Source organism: Phaethon aethereus, assembly GCF_964289735.1.
Source record: "Phaethon aethereus genome assembly, chromosome: 4".
Taxonomy (NCBI): domain Eukaryota; kingdom Metazoa; phylum Chordata; class Aves; order Phaethontiformes; family Phaethontidae; genus Phaethon; species Phaethon aethereus.
In genome coordinates, this window is record NC_138578.1 from 30,397,211 (window position 1) to 30,420,622 (window position 23,412).

The 23,412-nt window shown below is 40.1% G+C and overlaps 1 protein-coding gene across 1 annotated transcript; it reads left to right on the top strand.

The window, feature by feature from the left end:
* Window positions 1-780: 780 nt before the first annotated feature.
* On the top strand, window positions 781-22,950 carry EIF4E (eukaryotic translation initiation factor 4E; the record flags this gene model as incomplete). Its single annotated transcript, XM_081998959.1, has 7 exons — window positions 781-798; window positions 12,141-12,247; window positions 14,444-14,539; window positions 16,026-16,089; window positions 18,042-18,155; window positions 20,744-20,883; window positions 22,624-22,950. The coding sequence occupies 7 exons, from the start codon at window positions 781-783 to the stop codon at window positions 22,736-22,738; spliced, it is 654 nt and encodes a 217-aa protein (XP_081855085.1). The 3' UTR covers window positions 22,739-22,950.
* Window positions 22,951-23,412: the final 462 nt, after the last annotated feature.

Genomic DNA, 23,412 nt, shown 5'->3' on the forward strand with positions numbered 1-23,412 from the left:
GCACTGCTGTCCTCTGCCTCCCTGCAAGGAGTCTTGACTGTACCCAGGCACCGGCAGCCTCACGCTTTGGACGTGCTGGCTCCCGGCGCCAAGCTGCAGCTGCGTCCAGGCCATGGGGTTTGAGAAGCAGCAGGTTTCTCTCTTTGCTGCCTTTTTTTTCCTGGTTGAGTCCAAAGCACTGGCCGTGTCTCAGTCCGGTCTGAGTACCGAGTCAATTAAATGTAGAATCGGCAGAATATCAGGTTAGATCAAACAAATAAAGTGCATGATCTGAAACACTGGACTTGTCTGGTGAATGATGCATTTGAATCGGTGCTCGGGCGCCCGGAGGTGTTCCCTCGGCAAGAGCTGAAACTCAGCTGTTTCGAGGCGCCCCCTCCTGTACGGACAAACTGAACGGGCCCCATGCCCGCAGTTCAGGGGAACGGGAGGGCCCTAAACCGGTGCGGCCCTGAACAGGCCGGTCACCTCGCTGTGCCTTCAGACGACCGCGCCGCGGCGGCCAGGTGTCCCCGCCCCCTCGGTGGTGCCCGCCTCTTCCTGCTCACGTGACAGTGCCTCGCCGGCAGGGGGCCTCCCGGCTTCCTCCGCGCTCGCCGACTACAGCTCCCGGTAGGCGCCGCGCCCCGCCCGGCGCCCAGAGGCCGGCACCTCCCCTCCCCCCTCCCAAACGGCCGCCGGGCTCACGTGACCGCCAGACGGCCAACCGGGTTTGAACCTGGGTTTTTTTTTCCGCCCCTTCCCCTCCCCACAGCGCTTCTGCGATCAGATCGATCTAAGATGGCGACGGTGGAACCGGTGAGTGTTTCATTCCCTTCTCCCGCCCGTCTTTCTCTCTCCTTCTTCGCCCTCATGCCGCCGCTGCTGCCTCCTCGAGCCGCAGCCCCCCAGGCCGCGGGGACTGCCGGCCCGGCCGGGCGGGAGGCGGATGGGCGGCGCGGCCGGCGGGGAGCGCGCGCACGCAGGGGGACGGAGTGGGGGGAGGGGGAGCCCCAGCCTGCGCGGGATGGGGGGGCCGTTAGGGCTGTGCCGGCCTCGCCGCCCGCCGCACGGGTGCGGGGCGCGCCGGGCCGGGACAAGGCCCGGCGGGCGGGAGCGAGGCCTGCGGGCCGGCGGCGCTGGCTGCCGCCGCGACGCCCATTGTGCCGCGCCCCGCCCGCGGCCCCCGCCGCCCGCCCCGGCCCCGCCGCCCCCGCGGCGCTGCGGCAAGGTGGGGGGGGGGACGGGGACGGGACGCTGGGGCCGGAAGGCGCGGCGGGGAGGAGCAGCAGCCCCAGGCGGCGGCGAGCCGGCCCGGCCGCCTTGGCGGGCGGCTCCTCGCCGAGCTCGGCGCATGTGGCGCGGTGGGGGTGGCCATGTTGCTTTCCGCCCGGGGAGACCGGTGGGTTAGACTTTGCCGGTCACCCGGGGGCGGGCCCTTCCTCGCCGGCCGGCGAGCGCCCTGCCGGCGGGGCGGGGGGCGGTGAAGGCCTGGTTTCCAGGCAGCCGCAGGGCTTGCGGCGAGAGGCCCCGCGATAAGGAGGCGCGGGGTCGCTGCGCTGGGGCGAGGAGCTGCCAGTTCGCAGATGCGCTGCTGGGGAGTTTGGCAGCTGAAACAAGAAAACAGTGTGACTGGTAAGACGCGAGGCGTGTTGCAAACGAAATTGGCCTTTTCCGGTTATGTCATCTTTCTGGCTCAAAATGGTATTTTTACTCAAGTTTTCTTAACAGTTTTCATGGTAATTCTTTTTTCCCTTTTTCTAGCTATTAAGTTATGTTTATTATATTATGCACTATTTTATAAACATTGTCCCAGCCTGTAGTTCCATAAAGAACTGAAGCAGCTGGAAGTGATCCAAGTATAGTTGTTGTTCTCATCCTGCATGCTGTCATGAGGAGTAGACAGCAGAAGACTCTGTATTAGGGTTTCAAGAAAATGAGAAACTTCAGGAAGGCTAGTTTCTTGCTGCTGCTTATCAACTATGAATAAATAGCCAGTGTGTACTTTGGAGAGGCTTTGTAACATTTAGACAAAATGCGTTGAAGTTTGAAAATCACTCTTTTTCAATAAAGACTAATTTTACTTTTGTGTAAGAGACATTGATCCTCCTGTTACAGTTTTCTTCCATGAACAACAACAACAAAAAACCCACCTTTACTTACAAGGAAGAGATTGAAATTGGTCAGCATTTATAAATTGCTTGATTAGCTGTTCTGAACAGGAAGACTGTCAGTTGTTAAGACAGTGAGCTGGGCCACCGGCAGCACCCTTCCCACGTTCTCCTGCCACAGTCTTAAAAACTTTGTATTCCCATCCAAAAACTAATCTTTCTGAGATATAGCCCACACATCTGAAGAGGAGGGCTTCCTCTTAGCTCAGTGTTTTCATAGAATGGTTTGGGTTGGAAGGGACATTAAAGGTCACCTAGTTCCAATGCCCCTGGCATGGGTAGGGGCTCCTTTCACTAGACCAGGTTTTGTGATGACCGTGGAGCTTAGCAGGGGTTATGATAAATAATTTGTAATACTGATGTCCACTGGAAATTGAAACGACTCTAAAGGCATGGGTTGGTGTCTTTCTTGGCTGTGGTACTGGCGAAAGTGTGTCTGCACCGTTCTCTCCATTGTGCTTGCATAAGCATGAGGTTGCATGTTGAGCTATATCTGGGGCCTAATTTAGTCGAAAATAAACAATTGATTTTGCCACTCCATTTCCAAGCAAGACTGATTTCCCAGATCCAGTTCACCATGCAGTAACAAACAGCTATGCTGAAGCAGTAAAAGTGGAAGATAGACCAACACTCGCAACAGTTCAAGTAATGCTGCTGTTGAATATTCTGCCATAGTTGAAGTATGTTTGACTTCAGGAAACAAATATCAGCTATGCTTGCTTATTTTAAAATTTATTTAAATAATAACATTTTTGTTTATTGTCCTTCTAGGTGTCTCACGTTTCTCTTACCTAAGCTTAAAGTTAGACTTGCATAGTGACTGAGGTCATAGATGCATAATGTTGTGGAAATACTATGTACTTTTCAATTGAACACACATACAACAATTGTATGTGTGGTTAGGGATTGGGTTACCTCTTGATCATAGGGAAGCCTTTCTGTTGCTGACCTTCAGGATCTGGACCTAGGTTTGTAGAGCTGTCATCTGTGATGCTTCCCTCGTGTGAAAATGTGTCTTAAGAAATGCAAAACACAACTGTCTTTGTGTTGTGTGGTTTAGGTTTTTATGTAGGCTGCTACTAAAATCAGTGATGTTTCTAGTACTTCCATGCTCTCAAATATAATATACATTTTAAGTCTTGTTAAGAGGCTGGAAAAAATGCTTCAAACTCTTTAGGAATATTGAAACTTGAGAGTACTGTAGAGAGTCCCATGGAAGTTGCTAAGAAAAGCAATATTATTGTAAATAAATATAGACCTGTTGCACAGTGTTGTACTTCTCCGCTGCAGGGAGAACTTAAGCCTCTGCAACACTGACAGGTTAAAACTAAGTTTTCCTTGTGCTATCCGGATTGTTTTTCTTTTAAGATTATTCTAGATTAATTTGTGAGAATGTTCAGGAGTGTGTCCTGTTAGAGTGTGGTTATATGGTAGCCTTTGAGGATTAAATGTGATCAGATAACACTGTGCAAAAGTCCAAAAAGTCAACAACAAAACCAGTAGCAATGCTTTAGTAAACAGTAATTTACCAAAGGTGACTTTAAAATGTAGCCACACAAAACCTGTAACTTCTAAGTGCGTATAAATCATGTGGAAGTAACTTACACGTGAGCATCTGATCCCTCATCATTCAAATTGGAAATGGGCATCATGGTTCTTTGATTTTTTTTTTTTTTTTTGCTTCATGGCAGTTATTGTTACAGGTGCGCAAATACAGGTCTTGTGAATTTAACTCCACATTTTAAGATACATGGGTGAAACTTCTGTTACGTATAATTTGAAAAATGCTTCTTTAAAAAGCTAATCAGCAGTAGGTAGGACTCAAAACTTTATTTAAATGAAACAGTATTATCTTAAGGTGTTATAAACATAGTGGTGTAGGGCCTCAAAATTCTGAAAAGTTCAAAATATCTCCTAAAATTCAAGGTAGGCTGAAAGATATTTCTTTTGTATTATTGACAGACAGCATGCAAATTAAGTGCAAGCCATGTTTAACTTTAGACTTACTCTTATTATGAGGTATTTCTGTTGTAACATAGTAGGTGACCTGCTATGGTTGAAATCAGTGTAGTATTCAGCTGTAGTATTGTGAACACAGTTGCTTGCTCATCACATTTTTCTGAAATGATGCAGGATAAATGTATCTTGCCTGCTGTTTAATAATTGAGAATATCATCAAAAACTATAGAATTGTAAATTATGTTTCTGACTGAATACAAAGATTCCTCTAAGAGGAGGATGATGTTGGACAACTTGTAAATTTTTTGAGATAAACATTCTCCTGAAAGCAATTTTAAAAAAATATATTTCACAGAGTGTATAAATGTCAAGCTTATTTCAAGGCAAGGCATAAAAATTGGATATAAGACTGAGTTGTGTTTCATTTCCTAATACTACCTGCAGTTGTAGAAGTATATGGGAAATTTTGATGAGAAAATGTGACCCTTCTGGCAGCTTTGTAAAGCTCAGGGTGAATTTTGAGGGGATAGAGGGAAGAATCAAATGAGGTATATTGGTAGAGAGCCTGCATTGTGAAAGAAATATGGATTTTAAAAGTGAGTTAATGTGACTCTTTTCCTCAAATAAATTTGTCTTTCACTTTTGAAATATTCTAATGTCAAGGTTAAACATAAGTTTAGAGACTATTTTTAACCTAGAAACTTAAAGCAGTCACTAATTTCTTTTAAGTCCTAAAACCTGTTCCTCTTTAAAACATTCACATTATGAAGGTATTAAGTATGTGATCTACAGATTTAGGTGTGCTATGTAATATAAGTGTTAGCTGTGTTAACTGTTAGCTGTCTGAAAGTGGCAGTTGTTCTTGAATGTTATACAATGGATGTAAGGCAGAAAATTTTTTACTGTTTAAGGATCTCTTCTAAATGTGCAAAACAATTTTTTAAACATAGTCTTTTAAATCATGGTCAGTTTTCATCGTGCTCAGTGATGTTCATCAAAGTAGCTGGTGTACATTACATCCTTTACAATAATCGGGCATACCAGTAGTATGTCTAGTACTTCATTTTTTGGGTTGAAGACTGACCTCTTGAGCATGTATATGTTATACATTTTTGTTTTAAAATCTCTTCTGAAGATTGAATGTGTCTTAATTTTTCAGCTGATAAAAAAACTCTATGCTTGGTTGTATGAGTGGCCCAATGTACTTGCAGTAACTTCGAGTGCTTTTGTGTCTGTTGTGTAGAAGCGTGCAGGGAGATTAGAGGTGTTTTGTCCATTGAGTCATCTGAACTGTTCTTTTCAGAAATTTTGGGAAGTTTTTGTTTTCTTGTCTGAGTGCCTTAGAACTTACAGATCGTAGAATCATTTAGGTTGCAAAAGACTTCTAAGATCAAGTCCAACCCTTAACCTAGCACTGCAAAGCCCACCACTAAACCAGGTCCCTAAGCACCACATCTACATGTCTCTCAAATACTCTGGGGATGGTGACTCAACCACTTCCCTGGGCAGCCTCTTCCAGTGCCTGATGACCCTTTGCGTGAAGAAATTTTTCCTAATATCTAATCTAAACCTCCCTTGGCGCAACTTGAGGCTGTTTCCTCTTGTCCCATTGCTTCTTCCTTGCAAGAAGACCTATACCCACCTTGCTACAACCTCCTTCCAGGTCATTTAGAGAGTGATAAGGCCTCCCCTCAGTCTCCAAGCTAAACAACCCTGGTTCCCTCAGCTGCTCCTCACAGGACTTGTGCTCTAGAGCCTTTGCCAGCTTCATTGCCCTTCCTTGGACACGTTCCAGCACCTCAAGGTCTTGTAGTGAGGGGCCCAAAACTGAACATGGTATTCGAAGTGCGACCTCACCAGTGCTGAATACAGGGGCACAATCACTTCCCTACTTCTGCTGGCAACACTGTTTCTGATAGAAGCCAGGATGCTACTGGTTTTCTTGGCCACCTGGGCACACTGCTGGCTCATATTCAGTTGACTGTTGACCAACTCCCCTGGGTCCTTTTCCACTGGGCAGCTTTCCAGCCACTCTTCCCCAAGCCTGTAGTGTTGCATGGGGTTGTTGTGGCTGAAGTGCAAGACCTGACACTTGGCCTTGTTGAATATCATACAGTTGACCTCAGCCCATCGATCCAGCCTGTCCAGATGCCTCTGTAGACCCTCCCTGCCCTCCAGCAGATCAATATTCCCACCCAACTTTGTCGTCTGCAAACTTCCTGAGGTACCAGGATCCCCTTGTCCAGATCATTGATAAAGATATTAAACAGAACTGGCCCCAATACTGAGTCCTGGGGAACCACCACTTGTGTCCAGCTGCCAAGCGGATTTAACTCCATTCAGTAGAATTGTTTGGGCTCTTTGTCCAGATCATTGATAAGGATATTAAACAGAACTGGCCCCAATACTGAGTCCTGGGGAACCACCACTTGTGTCCAGCTGCCAAGCGGATTTAACTCCATTCAGCAGAATTGTTTGGGCCTGGCCATCCATCCATTTTTTTACCCAGCAAAGAGGATACTCGTCCAAGCCATGAGCAGCCAGTTTCTCCAGGAGAATGCTGTGGGAAACTGTTTCAAAGGCTTTACTAAAGTCTAGGTAGACAACATCCACAGCCTTTCCCTCATCCACTAAGTGGGTCACCTTGTCATAGAGGGAGATCAGGTTGGTCAAGCAGGACCTGCCTTTCATAAACCCATGGTGTCTAGGCCTGATCACCTGGTTGTCCTGTACATGCTGCATGATGGCACTCAAGATAATCTGCTCCATAACCTTCCCTGGCACCAAGGTCGCATTGCCAGGCCTGTAGTTCCCAGGATCCTCCTTCTGGCCCTTCTTGTAGATGGGTGTCACATTTGCTAACTTCAGTCAGCCGGGACTTCCCTGGGTAGCCGTGACTGCTGGATAAATGATAGAAAGTGGCTTGGTGAGCATTTCTGCCAGCTACCTCAGTACCCTTGGGTGGATCCTATCTGGCCTCATAGACCTCTGTGAGTCAAATGGATGTGGAAAGTCAGCTTAGCCCATGAGTAGATTTCATGTTCCAGTAGCAAAGGCAACAGCAGACTGCAAACTGGGTTAAGAAGTGGTAGCACAAGGGCAGCCTGCTTGGGCAGCTAGAAAAAACACAAAGATACTGAAGTATTTTGATATAGCATGTAACTTGTTTGCTGATTCTAGTCATAAAGTTCTGAATTAAATGTTGAAAATCTGATGGGTACTTTCAAGTGTATGTAACTCATTTTTCAGAAGTCAAAGGGCTGTGAATATTCTTTCCATCTTTTAAAATGTGATATATTTCCTAAAAAAACAAACCAGCATGCCCCTTTGACTGTGGCAGAAGCATGTGACTCTTCTACTTCAGCCTTGTTCCTGTCCTCCCATGTGTGTTGCACTTCTAGTTTGGTGGGATGTCACTCAGTTAAAATCATGTCCCATGTCTGTGTTCTAACTGAATGCCTTTCTAAAAATCTGTGGTGGTCTAAGTAATAACATATGCAGTTAGGATAGTTGTTCCATATTAGGCCTTGTTATGTTATGCCTAGAAAACTTTTCTCTGTCCTGGTGTCTGGAAAGCTATTTAACACTGTTTAATTGGTAACAGGTGGCTATTGGTACCTCTCTTCCAGTTGGTATTACGCAGACTATGTATGATTTTTTTTACCTCTGTATATTAATTTCTCAGAGTTGCGCATCAGATCATTATTTGGTTTGTTTTCTTACAGCACATAATACTTATTGGTGGACTTAAATCCTTTTTTCGTCCAGAATACTTTGAAATAAATAGCTCTCGATTTGTGCCTTGTGAATTGCTGTCCTAACTGTAGTGTAGTAGCAGTTCTCTGCAAGAAGCATAAGGGCCACCAGATAGTTGTCTAGAGAAAAAAGCATGTCATCTGATAACTGGGATGTGCAGTTTTCTCATTCTGTTAGAAAACCTAAACAAGAAGGTGGAAACTCTCAAATGTAACTTACTTTGGCTTAATGCAAGAAAACGTTGGAAGCCTCTTCCACTAATTGATTCTCTTGACTTTCACCATGAATGCATAATAGTGCTGGGTTATGTCCTTTTGGGACACAAATAGTGTGCTCTCTCAACTGGACTTCCTAAAAAACTTCTGTAGACAATTACATGACATGAATGTGATCTGGGCAGCACCTGGAAACACTTGGTGAAACCTAGTCAAGCTAGTTGTTCTCTTCAACAGAAAAACCTGATTAAGCAGTTTTTACTGTAAGTGCTATTTGTTTCCTGTCCTGTGACATGAACACCTTCCTTTGATACGCTGGTCATTATGTGCTGTGGAGAAAGAATAAATAACACCAATTAAATCTGCAAGTGTCAGAATCCAAGTAACGTGCGGATATGCACAGTCATTAAAAGCTGAGTAGGCAAATGTTTCGTGGACTCCTGCAAGCTGATTCCTACATCAAAAAAACATGTGGGTAGTGAATAAATGTCACTTTTAATTACATGCCGTCTTGTGTATGAGGAGTAGGATTGGCCATATGAAGCTTTCCAGTTTATCTGGTAATACTACCTTATTTTATTACATCTATTTTAGAAGCAGCAAACCTAGTGGTGGATTATTTTAATAGTAGACTCAAAGTCAATTTTAAGTTAAAGAATGCAGTCGTTATGAGCAATAGTAAAGTATTGTGAAGGATTTAAAATTTAGTAGTCCAGAAACTGCTTGTGGAGACAGTCTGGCTTTAAGTTAATAGTGTAGCAATTGCAAGATTTCAAGGTGTGAATTGGTAAAACGTATACAATACCACTTAAAAGATTCTATAAATACAATATGAATTTAAAACCTGCATGCTTGTGGTTTGGGGTAGAATTTCAGTAGCTGGAAAGAGGGTGGATACAAGAAATAGACTTTGAATGCCAATTAATGAACTTGCATACTTTGTATTTGACTAATAATGAAAAGTGCTTTGCTATACAAATACTTTAGCTTGGTGGCCAGAACAGTGAGATAAAGGTAGGATGAAAGGAAATTTGAGCTGATGTGATTAATCAGCCAAAAATGAAAACAGTCCTTTTTCTGTTGTTCTTGATGGCAGTGGGAAATAAAAGGTAGTGAAAACAAGCTGCTTTAGGCTTCTGTCTGAGACCAGCCAAACAACTGTTTTGTGGTAGAAAGCTCTGCTTCCAACTTTACACCTTTTTCCAGGTTTATTCTGGTGTGTACAGCTTGATGGGCAGCCTGATGCTGAAAGAAAAAAAAAAATCTCTTCTGGCTGGGCTAGTTTTTGAGGAGAGTGGCATAATCTTGGGTCACTATCATAGTTAGCTGGGCCTTGGAGGTAAGGTGTCATGCACTGTGTTGGACAGGAGCTTGAAATAGTGGTTAGTTTGAGTTTCATTAATGCTACGTAGCTTTCAAAAGTATTTTAAGGGACTTGTTATTGTGGTGACTAAATGTCTGTGCTGAGTCAGATGGCTTCCATTTGTTCAGAAATGCATTTTCATGTAGCTGTGAAGGGTGACCATTGGTATACTGGGCAGGTATTGAGGGTCGTGTGTTTTTTTTTAATTGTCTGGAGGTGCTACCTTAATCCTTTCTGACATTGTTTTGTATTAGAAGTTATGAAATGGCATAGCCCTGCTTGTTCTTGGTAGTTTTGTATTGATTCTTCCAGTTTATGTAGTTACGGTACTTCTGGAAGACTGACCAGGGAGAATGTTGAATTAGCTCTTTGTATATTGAAAGCTATTTGCTGAGCAAACACAAATGAAATTCTCAGCTGAAATTATTTTTGGAATGTACTCTGCATTTGTCAAGAGTGAGTCTATTTCATGTAAAAATGTTTAGTGTAATAGCATTTGTAAATCAGTTGTGAATATTAGATGTCACAACTTTCAGAGTGTTGTGAATGAAAGCAAGCTTTATCACAAAACCTAGTGCTTAGTTTAATTCCAAAATATCAACAAGATTTTTCTTGTATGCTCATTGTATTTGCACATGTAATATTTCTAACTCTTCTAGTTAAAAGCCCCTGAAGGGGCAGCACTTAAATTGTAGTTGTCTGTACTTGACTTTTTTGTAGTATAATACAAACAGTAACTTGGAGGAGGAAATATTTAAATGCTTCTTTGGTGTATTTTACAGCCTTCGTGCATTGACCATCTTAATTTGTTCTGTAGGGTTGTTATATGTGACTAAAGGGAAAGGTGTCTATTGGATCTCATCAACATAAAAATAAATGAGGCTAACACTAGGAATTTTATTCTAGTTAGAATTTGAAGCACTTGCTAAGCTTTTTGAAGATCCGTTTAGCTTTTCATAGTATTACACTGAAGGAGATTTGACAGATTGTTCAACACTACTTCTGTGGGTTTTGTCAGTAATGTTCCCCAGTGGGGAATCTTCAGAAAGCATTTAGTTTTATTAAGAGGCAGGAAATTGTACTACCTGCCCCTTGTGCTGTGTAAATCAAAGCACTGTCCTAGTTGTCACTGCCCCTGATAAGACCTCCGCATTTCAGTCTTTTCACTGTGAACATGGGAGCATATGAAAGCATTCTTAAATATGATGTAAATTAGCTTTTGAACTGAGATTTTTTTTCTAGGTGGGCTGTTAAACTAAAGCACACTTAATTATTTTCAAGCATAAATGTGTAACTTCTCTGAAGTAAAACGTAGTATCATGCTTAATAATGGTAAATATATGAAAAGAAAATCCCTATTAAGACAGATCTTTAGGTGTTACCAGAAGAGTTTGACAGCTGGGGACTGTGAAGGTTAAACAGTGTTTATGTTATCACTTCAAATCCATTCCACTTTTCAGCAGCTTTAGCGATGATAAACTGAGTAACATGGAAGTCTGGAGTAAACTGTTCCATTAATTAGATGACTTAACCATTACTTAATCTACCCCTACATTGCTTTGTTCTCTTAAGTTTAAATTAATTTTTAAGTCCTACTTTTGTATTGCTGCATTTAGGAATGGCTAGAGTCTTTGGGTCTGCTGTAGTTAGTATTTGTTTATATTACTGAAGTGCTTTTTTTTCTTTCACAGGGTCAGCTGTAGAGGCATTTTTGTGCTAGCCGTAGGGAATGAGCTCTAGCTCTCATTTCTTGTCTCTCATATTCTAGCACAGATCACAGATTAGGGAGGGATGGTGGTAACTGGCAGGGACAGTTGGCCTCACAATAAAGCTTTGTGTTCCCTGTTTTGAAGGAATGGCATTAGAATTTCAAACCTGACACAGTGGCTTCTCGAACTGAATGACAAGCTTGAGGGGGGTTGCATGCCAAGGGCATGTATTATTTCACTCGTTCATGTTAAAGTATATTTGACATCTCTAGCACTGTCTCTAGAGATTTGAAAAAATAATATTTGGAACCAGTCTAATCTGTGGTAAACATGTGTAATTACATTTATTTCAATTTGAAATTTGGGAACTGATAGGTGTTTAAATTCTGCTGTTTGGTGCCTGAAGTTTTGTTAGCAGTGATGTTGCAAACAAAAAGAAAACTACTTACTGGTTTGGTTTCTAGGTGCTTGTAATAGCTGATTTCAGACCTGAGAACTGTAGGCATGTATCCTACTTGTAGTAACAGGGTTTTTTTCTAAGTAAACAGGGCCTGTACATCAGTTTCCAATGATGCTTTGTCAGAAACTGGTAAAAAATTCCTTCTGAAATTATTATTCTGGAAATTAATTTTTGGATGTGCATATTCTAGATAACATAGTATACCATATATTTCTGCAATAACTCTCAGAACTTTTTCTAAATAAGACAAATGTGTCAAGTAAACCATTCTGGTAACAAATGATACAGGAAGCAAATCACTGAACAGCAGAATGTGAATTCCTGCAGTTAGTATTTATTGTAGGACCTGTTCAGATGTTGAAGAATAAAGGGAATGCAGATTGTGCTTCCACAATGTGATTTGGGCCTCTAATCCAAGGTGAATTAGAGGAATTCTTAGCTTCAACCTTCTTAAAGTTACTTCAAAGAACTAAATTACCTCAATAAAAATTGAGAAGGAATGTATTAATAACTCCTTTCTCCAAACAGGAAACCACTCCCAACCCTCAGCCTTCAGAAGAGGAGAAAACTGATCCAGCACCTAGTCAGGAGGTTGCCAGCCCTGAACAGTATATTAAGCATCCACTACAAAACAGGTAAATAGTACAGAAGCATGATTGTAATTTCACCAAAGACAGAAGGATGACTGTGGCTTTACAGCTCTTTTGTTTACCTTATGTTTTCTAGCAGCATTGTGAGACTTCTCAATTTTTTTGAAGATGTTTTGCAGTGAGGTTGTAGAGGAAATAGAATCTGATCCTGTTGTAATTTAGAGCCTTTTCATGTAGTGTTGTTACAGAAGCTGAAAATCTTTGCAAATTTTCATAATGCAGCCAGGTAATTGGAAAGGGCATGGCTTTGCTTTTAGCTGGAGGCAAGCAGAGCTTTAGTTACTTTTGTGTGATGTTTAAGAGACTGACACTGAGATGAAGTTGCTGCCAAGCACAATTGGAAAACCTTCCATTCTGCCTTGTATTTTGGGCAGTTAAGGTGCCAGTGATAAAGACTTTCTTATTCTTATTTCTTATCAGAGTCTTACTCCTTCATATCTTAACCTTTTTTTTGCCTGTTTGGATCTGAAAGTAGTAGAATCGCTGTTAATCAGCCAAAGAACATGTTAGACTTGACCATATGAGTGGTTGGTGTCTACAGTAATATTGTTTCATTATCTGTAAGAAGCACAGCAGGAGAAACCCTGCAAAGTGCAAATGCATACATTTGTACCAATGTGTCACCAAGAGAAAAAACTGTCAGGCACTTAGATTTTTCTTGTTTCACAAGAAAAACATGGAGCAGTAATTAAAAGTATAGCTGAAAGTTATTAAAAAATCAAAGCCCTCTTACTGAATTTTGTGTTCAGTGTGCAAAAACAGGTATGTCTTAAAATCCTTAAAAGTTTCTACTCAGCTTTTTCCTGAGCTGTAGAGACAGTGAGGACTTTACCAAGAAGCTTTGTACTTGAAAATCTTGACTTGAACTATCTTTCTGCAGTCAAGATATAAGCTTACAGGTTGAATTCCATTAAATGTGCACAAAAGTTACTCCAGCAGCATACACGTACTTCAAAAAGAGCAGTTAGGAAGTAATTTTCTCCAAGTAAGCTGAAGAGCTGATGTGGAGCGCTCAGTACTTAATGTTGGTAGGTAGGTGCCTGCCCCAAAGTGAACCTTTTACCAAATGACATCTTACCCTTTTTCTAAGTTTTGAGCAAGTGTGGAGAACCAACTGCACTGTAGTGCTGTGCTGTGTGCATCCCATTTTCCCTTGTTTTTCAGCTTCCATCCTTCCTTTTTTTCTTCTGAACACTTTGATTGAATTGGTCCTGACAGTCCTTTACAAGTGGTAGTGGAGCTATTACTGGAAAATAGTAAAGTTTTAAAACAAGGTTTGAAATGTCAGGAAAAAGGTCTTAAAACAATAGATTGACACCTTAAAGTACTCTACTGTGAGAAGATAAATCTACTCCAGTACTAACCTGAGTGATTTCAACACTACTGCAACTATCAGAATGAAAAATAATCCTGTTTTGTCAAATGCCTCATCAGGTATCCTGTTCTAGCATTTTAAATCATCCTTTTTAGATCCAGAAAGAGCATCTTTGTGTGAAAAGTTTTAATTTATAATATGTGTTGAGATTAGTACTCTGGAGTTAATGATGAAGAAAATTGGATGGAAAAATTTTCATTTAGTCTTGTCTTCATAGATGCAGAGTTAAAAACTTGAAACCCTTAAAGTTGGTGGGTTTTTTTTTTTAAGACTGTCGCCATTAAGCTTAATGCAGCTTCCCTTTTAAAAATTTATGCTCTCCTAGTATGAGTGCTTGGGAAACTTTCATGTCCTGTATAGTTTTGGAGTGAGCTTTTGTAACCTTTACAAAGAAATTACTGGAAAGGCAACTGTGCAAACTATTCCTAGTTTGAATAGTTGGTGGTGTTTTGGACCATAATCAGTTATTTGCAGTAGGGCATTGTAGTTTAGCAGTAGCAGCAAGGAGAAACATCTGAGGTTTAGAGGTTGAGAGTCTTAGAAATATTTCAAAGCTACTTAAAATATTTGCCTAAACGGATTGATCAAGTTTGCCATGATTCTTGTAATGGGAACGCAAATACTGCTGATCTGCAAAGAGTTGGATTTGAGAACTGAGTTTCTCGTGTAGCTTATTGATGAAAACTAACTTCCATGCTGATAATATCTTAAGATTTGCAATTAGTTTGGATATAACAATACAAATAATTCTATTTTTAGTATACTTCAATTTCTAGATGCTATTGTTTTATTTTGTTTTCCTTTAGATGGGCACTCTGGTTTTTTAAAAATGACAAGAGCAAAACTTGGCAAGCAAATCTTCGTCTTATCTCAAAGTTTGATACTGTTGAAGATTTTTGGGCGTAAGTAAAGATTTTTCAATCTGCATAATAATCCTGGCATACGTTGGCAAAGCTTAAACCAAAGTCCAAAAAACCATAAAGGACTTCATTAGCGGCTCCTTTTTGGGTGTAATCTGAAATGTTTGCAAAATTGAAGGTAAGGTCTGCCCCATTCTTCAGAATGTGGTAGAATGTAACCTTTCGACTAAATGTGATTGGAGAAATTTTTCATACTTCAAATGCACATTGTCTTTCTGTTAACACTGCAACACTACTTACATTCATATGTACATGACATACATGTAGAAAATTGTATTTGTGCCATAGCTATTTCATAATAACATGAATTTGTAAATTCTTGTAGCCAACTGATTGTCACTTCCTGGGCCTCAAATTTTGCTAGTTGATTAAATTATCAGACATCTGGCTCACTATGTTCAAGAGTGCCTGAATCTGGAGTATAGTACTTGGGAGATTGATGCAGATTAATGGCATCCTTGAAAGAAGTTCATTACAGGTTACAGAAGACACTACCTTCATTCTAAATTGAAGGTCTACGAAAGCAGTTAGGCTCAAACAGCAAGAACAAAGCCTTTGAAGGTAGGCCATTGTGGTCAGAGTGGGAAATAGGTGTATTGTTCTGGGGAGAAAATACTAAGGTTAAGGTAAACTTAAAGGAGGGAAGCTGGTAAATCTGTAACTGGCTTTATAAATTACTATGCTTGAAATCTAACTGTTAGAACATAGCAGTAATTAGTTACCTTTTTGGTGCTGGACCATACCTGGTCTTGGACTACAGGTTGCTGTGATATGTACAGTCCTTTTTCTGAAGTCTGACCTTAAAAGTTCAAGGGGAAAAAAAAAAGCATCTATCTTCTTGCTAGAGGAGGTGACAGTATGTACTCCTTTGGGTTTGTTTTTTTTTTCTCTGAATTGCAAAGTTGTAAATTTAATTTGGCGTATATATTTTAGATTCTGTTGTTTCAGTCATCTGTTCTTGCCTTTTGAGTCCTTATTTCAATTTGAATTATCAGGCCTACAGCCTTGATTGCTAGGGTATTGTATTAAACAACAAGGTTGAATATTTCTCCTAAAACCATTCTCTGCAGAGAGAGTAGCCTTAGAAATATAAACAATTACCCTTATTTCATTTATGTATATGTACAGAATACACATGCACACAGAACTGGTTGACATGAAAGTTTAGTGAGTTATGTTCCTAATAACTTTGTTCGGACTAGGTATAAAAGAAGCATTGGTATTGTTGCATAGGAATCCAGCAAGTGTTCATAAACCAGTTTCCATTACGCTTCTTTAAGCCCAGAACATCTTAAAGCTAATGTTTTCATACTGCTGAAAAATACTTAGGACATAGGGTTGCTTCTGAAATAAATTCAGTGTTTTTCAATTTTTTGTATTTTATTTGGTCATATGTCTTAAATTCTTGAAGAATTTTGTACCTTAAAATAATGCTTAGTTTTTAATCCTGCTTTTTTCCCTCCAATAGTTTATACAACCATATCCAGCTCTCTAGTAATTTAATGCCTGGTTGTGACTACTCGCTCTTTAAGGTATGCTTGCTAACCTTTTTTTCTTCAATTATGGATGTTGATCAATGCTTTCTTGGCTAAGCAAGACACTGTCCAAATATCGTACTTCAGATATTTAGGAACATGGTTGGGAATGTCCTGAAGGTGTTAATTTTCTTAGGAAGTCCCAACCACATGCCCTCTGAAAATCAGGCTGTCACTAGTTCTGAAAATTCAAGTACTTTCTTCAACACACTTCAAAGACAGTCCATTTTACTCTGTTGCTCTTTCTGTCTTCATTCTGTGTTCGAGATGCTTGTGCAAATAATTAAGTCTCAATAATTTTTATAATATGAAAAGTGTTCCAGCTCTGTCATTTGGTGTGACATGAAATGTGTTAAAATGTCTGAGTTCTGTGTGAGGCTGCAATTTCTCCAGTATTTTTTATGAGCACTACTAGGCTGATGTGCAATGCTCCTATAATTAATTTTTACACCACCAGGTACATGCCGTGTTACTGATGCATGAAATAGAAAATTGTACCCAACACTGACACTTAAAGCATGCTGAGGAAGTGTTCAGACTAGTGAGTAGGAAACGCTGATGAGAAAGTGTACATGCAATCTTGTCTCTGCTGGAGTTAGGATCTGAACTGGAGCTCTAAATTAAATCCTGACCTCTCCGAAGTGCTTCTAACTGCTTCCTTTCTGGATTCAAATACCTAAATAATGGCCTAAGTACTGGTGCCTGGTTCCTCCTTTGCATATGAAACATACTTACTTGCTGGGATACCTCAGTAGGCTGTGTACGTAGTTTGTAACTGAGGTTTGTAAATCTCAGCAGCTTTAGGTGGGTAAGAGGTGGTGATGCTTGGGTTTTGAAGGTAACTGTTTTTGGTGACTGAGAAACCTTACTACTAAATTTTAAGAAGCTGTAGGCCCTTCAGAGGTTAGGATATCAATGGATTATGCTTGTATTTTTTGCGTGAATCCTCAATTTGTGTTTTAAGTATGTGTATCTATTCTGTGTTTGCATATCATCAGTCAGCAATAATTTAATTATTTAACTGCATGGAACAGGTACAGAATTGGCAACTGTTGCAGGCCTCTGAGCAGTCTCTTGCTGTTGTCCTTCAATCGTGACCTCGTAAGAGTTCCTCTTAAAGGTGGTGAAGTAGTTTGAGCTCTGCAGCTGCCAGTGTTAAATTTAAGTGAGCTGACACCACTCCATCCTGCATGCTGAACACTTAGTTTTCAGCCAAAGCTCTGTAGTCTGGCTCTCTTAATAGATGTTTCTTAACCAAATTTCTCTGTCTAGACAGTTACCTGTTTTTTTTTAATGACTGACTTTCCTGGAGTGCAGTGTAGCTTGTGGTTATGGGAGTGGCAGCTGGCTGCTTTGCTGGATCAGTGCATCGAGAGTCATTTAATTCAGTGCAGGACCATTGGTAAAGCATGGATCAGAATGCAACTTGCTTCAAAATAGTGTGTTGATTTTTGTGGCCCTGGCAATGAAAACCCTCTTATTCTCACCTTGTGTGTGCAGGAAGTCATTGAGAGAGACTGCCAACAGTGTCTGCTTCAGTGAAGTAATCTTTATGCATAAGCAAAGCACTTGACCAGTGTTGCAGTGAGACCAAGACTTAAAATAAGGACTCCAGAATGTAGCTGCTAATTTTATCTGGTTTCATATGGGGCAAAGTGGATGTCTGACTTTGCCTGTTTCCACAGGGGGGTTTTTTATGTAGTGTTGTGTAGCCAAGTCTTTTGCCAGGGCTGTGATTCTTCTGTAGAAATAAAAATTTGTTAGAGAAAGTTCACTTTTTAAGCTGGTTTGGAACTTTGGTATCGGTATGAGACAGTATTTCTGGACAGGTATGTATCTTAAACTATACTCTTTTCTTAAGTTGCTCTTTCAGTTATCACTGGCCTTTTGGTTATTCTTTAGGAAAAATACAGATCAATTCTGTTTTAATTTCTGGCTGTTCTTTGCAGGATGGGATTGAACCCATGTGGGAAGATGAAAAAAACAAGCGAGGAGGACGATGGCTAATTACACTAAACAAACAGCAGAGACGAAGTGACCTAGATCGCTTCTGGCTAGAGACAGTAAGCTCTATGGCCTTAGAAGTTGCAACTGAAGAATCTTGCATTTGTGTTTAATACTTTTAACTGCTTTGTTCTTTCCCTGTGCCACATTAGACTTCTAACTTCCTGGCAGCACAGTATCCTGTAAGTTTTTATTGACAGGCTGTATTTGGAACATAATTTTCAATAGTGATGCTCAGTGTTGTATTCTATTGAATACTTTCTTACAATGGGCAGCAATAGACATGATTGTACAGGACCGATTAATGGCTTCCTGTGGAATGTACAGAATAGCTGTCGAGCTACTTGGAAAATAATACTTCGTCTTGTGTGTGACTCCCAAATGTCACAGCAGCTCCCAAGCTGCTTAAAATGTAAGAGTATTTGTAAAACAAATTGTCACAAGTGAATGGCTGTCAGGTTTTGGTCTTGCTGAAAGAAATATTTATTTTTGTTCTTTCTGTACTTGACACTAGGATAGGCAAGTAATAGCACAATCTTCCTATGCACTATAAAAATACTTTTTTCCATTGCTGTTATCTTTTTGGAATAGATTTTTTTTATTTATAAATACACTTCTAGAGATTATGTGGGTTGCAGTAAATGTGTTGTAGAAAAGGATACAACTGTACTGTCTAGGAACTGACTCGGAATAGCCTGAAGAGTCTGGTGTGATCTGGGTTTTAGGGGCACGGATTGCAGGCAGTACAATGCAAGGCAATTTTTCAAATCTCTGATCTTTTTTCCCTGCTTGTGTGAGAGGCAAGAAGTATTGCACCCCTTTGAGAGGGAAAAGTGGCCTTCAGGATCGAAGCAGAGGTGTCCAAAATACCAGAGCTATTAAGATCTTTCTAGTCACTGTAGTAGTGATTTGAAGAAAGGATAATGAGCATTACACTACTAGGCAATATGACTGCACATGAGTAAATAAATGTCTTGCTGTGTGTTCTTGGCCTCTCTCCCTAAATGCCCATATAAGTCCTTCTGACTCTTAATAACCATTACATATGGATTGGAAACATGTAGATAGTCTATGTAGGCTTAAGGCTAGAGGGCTCTGCTCTTTGTTTAGCAGCAAGCAGTGGCACAGAGCCCAAATACCCAGGTGACTGGTATATGTACTCTAAAACAACCTTCTCACTTCTAATTCCAGTAATTATTTGTGACCAACTTTCTCCAATAAAAATCAAAACCTCTTCCTTTATCGCTTCCCTTTGGAACAAATTTTTGTTATAACCTAATGATCTTTACCATTCTTTAACTGTAAACTAAATTCATTTGAGAAGACTTTTTTCCCCCTGTTGTGCAGCATTCATGAAGAATGTACTTAAGTGTTTATTGAGCATGGTAGTTGTCTTTGCATGTATGTGTACTAAGGCTGTTGATCAATATTTTGGATGTTTGTGTGTGATTTAAACTTAAAAGTTTACAGCTTTCATTACTTACTGAATGTGTACATCCTGCAATTGGGTGTAACATTTAAAGTATGTGTAGTTATACCTGATTTATTCAGTAGCACACTTTGTCCTTTTTGTATTTCTTGATGAAGTCAGCCCTTGCAACTCTCATAGGTACTGAAAGACCTGCTTTGTTCAAAAAGTTACAAGTGTGTTGAATTTCCAAATGTTATAAGTGATTCTGGAAAATAAATACACTGCCATTATATTAACGGTACTCTGCAAGTGAAGTAAACTAGTGCCCATTTCGAGACTAATACTTCAGCGTGCAGAAGGACTTTTAATTCAGCATGGACTAGATGAGTCTGTCTTAACCACAAGAAATATATCAGTTTTGAAAATCTGAAAATTGCATGTTTTACAAGTTGCAAGTTGAAGATTTTAAATATCACTTTCACAGTTAGCATATTGTACAGGGATGTGACCTAACTCGGTCTGATGTTCCTGAAGTATACCACCTTTGCCAATTCCAAACTTCACCATGAGAAATCTGTGGGGGAGAATCTTGCATCACTTGTATGTTTGTATTGTTGTGCTTGCATTACACACTGTACCGGATGACTGCTTCCCACTTTTAGAGGCTGTGGCAACTTTGAAGCTGCCTGAGTGTTGATAGGAAGCAACGCTTCATTAGGTGGCACTTTTCATCTAAGCTGCAGTCTGATTTGCCTCTGAATTGATATATTTCAGAACTGAAGTTGGACCTTATGTAGCTGACATGTTGCCCAAATAGTTCTTCACAGGTTCTTCCTGGATAATGAGTGTCAACACTTGAAATTTTGGATTTGTCTACCTGCGTTAAATGTACTTTAGAAAAAAGAATAAATTCCTTTAATTCTTACCTGGTTTTGGATTGGGAGGATGGGATGAGAGGCAACACTACATAAGTGATCAACTGTGTCAGAACTTGAGAGATAGGAAACTCAAAATAGGATGAAGATACCCTGCTACAACTGAGTTTGCATTCACTTGTAACATTTGGAATTTCAAGAAGATACTGCAATAAACAGAAAATGATTGCTGTATGGCAGGTGGCTATAAGCAGTAAAATGTAGTATTCTTCAAAGTCCCTGGTGTACACTGAGTGTTTGCCAATGCAGCAGGATTCTGACTTTGAACTGCCACTTTTAATGGTTAATCTTTGTTTTGTAGCTGCTGTGCCTTATTGGGGAGTCGTTTGATGACTACAGTGATGATGTATGTGGTGCTGTTGTTAATGTTAGAACTAAGGGTGATAAAATAGCAATATGGACAACTGAATGTGAAAACAGGGATGCTGTTACACATATAGGGTAAGTAATGCTATTGATGTCTTGAATATATGAAGTGTAACAATGCATTTAAAGACAGCTGACTTGATAGAGAATGCAATTCAGGCAAATGCAGCCTGTGCAGAGCTGTATCCCAAGTTCAAGTAACTCAGCACCAAATTATTTGTGTTACTGTGTAGCTTCTTCTGTGGGCCTTATGTTAGTAACTTCTTTGTACTGCTGCGCTGCCTTCAATGTAGTTTAGAAATAATGAAGAATTGAACACAAATCTTGGCGCAAAAGTTTTTCATTTCATGATGAGGCATTGTAATTAATACCTGTCAATAGTGTAGATTCTGGTGCAGCATGACAGTTTGTAAAGGTGGGTAGCCAGTAACAGTAGAGTGTTGGTAAGATTTTTCTCAGGAAAGAGGTGCTTACAAATAAGAGAAGAAAGGTACTGTAAATCTTAAGCTCACAAGGATGTCCTTATATTTGAAAGAAGCTGGACAATGATGTCATGAAACTCTACAAAACTTCCCACAGTTTTGTTGCTGTTTAAGTACAAATCAAACAATTCACAAAACTCAGCATTAATTTGTTTGATTTGTAATAGCATGTTGTAGTCTTCATTCTGGTAAGAAACAGTAGCCATCTCAGATTATCAGGTGTCTCTACTATGGAAAATGCATGTTGTGCTCTGCTATTCAGCAAATATTGCTAAAGTTAGTGGATTCCTTATGCTGTAGTATTGATGCTTCAAAATTATGTGCTGTTAAATTCAGTCATTGTAGGCTGCTTAACCTATGCAAGCCAATGAAAATATTTGTCCTCCTGACTTAGCACATCTGTTTTAGACCAAACTTTATCTGTCAGGCATAGTGGCTTGCTAACAGTTTTCACTTACTGGATGGCTCTCTTGACACATTCCTCATTGGGACCTTTATGAATATGGTTGGGGTCTGCCTTGTACTAACAATTGTATTATACAATCATGTTCAGACTTGAAAAGTGTTTAACAACAGGCAAACAGAACTGTGGTGCTCATCTTTTGCTAGTAGAGAATAACTTTTACATCAAACCTAGTAGGCATAGGAGTGCATTTTTTTTTAGAATGGTATTAGCCATTAAGTAAGGAGCTAAGATAACTCCATTAGAGAACTAAAGAACTGTAAAAAAAAGTTAAGATTTTTGCAAACTGACTGACACGGTGGCTAAGGTAAGTTATGTTGATTGCCTGCTGTCAAGTTGCTATAATTCCAAAAGCAATATAGCAAGCTTTTATGTAACGGTTAAAATTGGGTTAAGCTATGGTCCTGGAAACTGCTCCATTATTATTAGGGTGAGTTAAAAAACAACAACTTTGCAGGTTGTTAACAAAACTGTATAGATGAACAGGCTTTTTCTGTGGTTTAGTCAGAGCTTGCAGCCTAGTGCCATTAGTGGCTTGCATCTCACTCATACTCTATGCTAAGGAACTCTGTGTGGGTGTGTGAGGGGGCTACTGCTGCTGCTTTCTCTTAAGTCATAAAATCCAAGCTGATTTTCTTAAAGCTTCTGTTGAGTAGCTGCCTGTGACCAGTATCATAATCAATTGGGAGGATGGGGACCTGCTTCCTGTTAATAGTTAAAGACAAGCAAGTCTGTGCAACTGAGATGTGTGTGGTGATAAAACCTGACTGTTCCAGGGAACTGCTGTTCTGTTTGGTTCAGGTGACTTTTATCATCTCAGTAGTTCTAGAATTGTGGACCTTAAACTGTTGTTCTATTTCTTTTCTCCAGGAGAGTATACAAAGAAAGATTAGGACTTCCTCCAAAGATAGTGATTGGTTATCAGTCCCATGCAGACACAGCTACTAAGAGCGGCTCCACCACTAAAAATAGGTTTGTTGTTTAAGAAGACACCTTCTGAGTATTCTTTCATAGGAGACTGCGTCAAGCAATCGAGATTTGGGAGCTGAACCAAAGCCTCTTCAGAAGCAGAGTGGACTACATTTAAATTTGATTTCCATCTAAGTGTTGCTAAGATTTGTGAGAAGTCTCATTCGCCTTTGTCTTGTACTTCTGTGTTCATTTTTTTTCTATTTTGGCTGAAGTAACCATTACCAATCAGAATTTTAGTACACTTCACCCCCTGAATCCATAAATGTTTTCCTGGCCCACTCTGTAATAGCTTGGTAGAAACATTACTATTACAAAAACCCCACATTTGTTTATCCACAGTATTCAGAAAAGAAGTTGCATTTCTGTACTTGCAGGAAATTACTCTTTTACATTTGCATTGTATGCAGTAACATTTTGCCGGTTTGGGAAAAAAAGAGTATGGTGCATACAGTTTTCTAGCAATTTTTTTATACAGCATCATCTTTGCTGTAACCTATGCTGATGGCTGCTAGATTAATTTATTTGTTTTCCCTATTGGATAACATTAGTGATATTTTGATTTCAGTTGTTTTTGCTCATGTAACATTTGGTGAAGAATCTGGGAATATGACAAAGGTGGAATAAACATTAATTTTGTGCATTCTTTGGTAATTTTTTTGTTTTTTGTAACATCAAAGCTTTGCTACA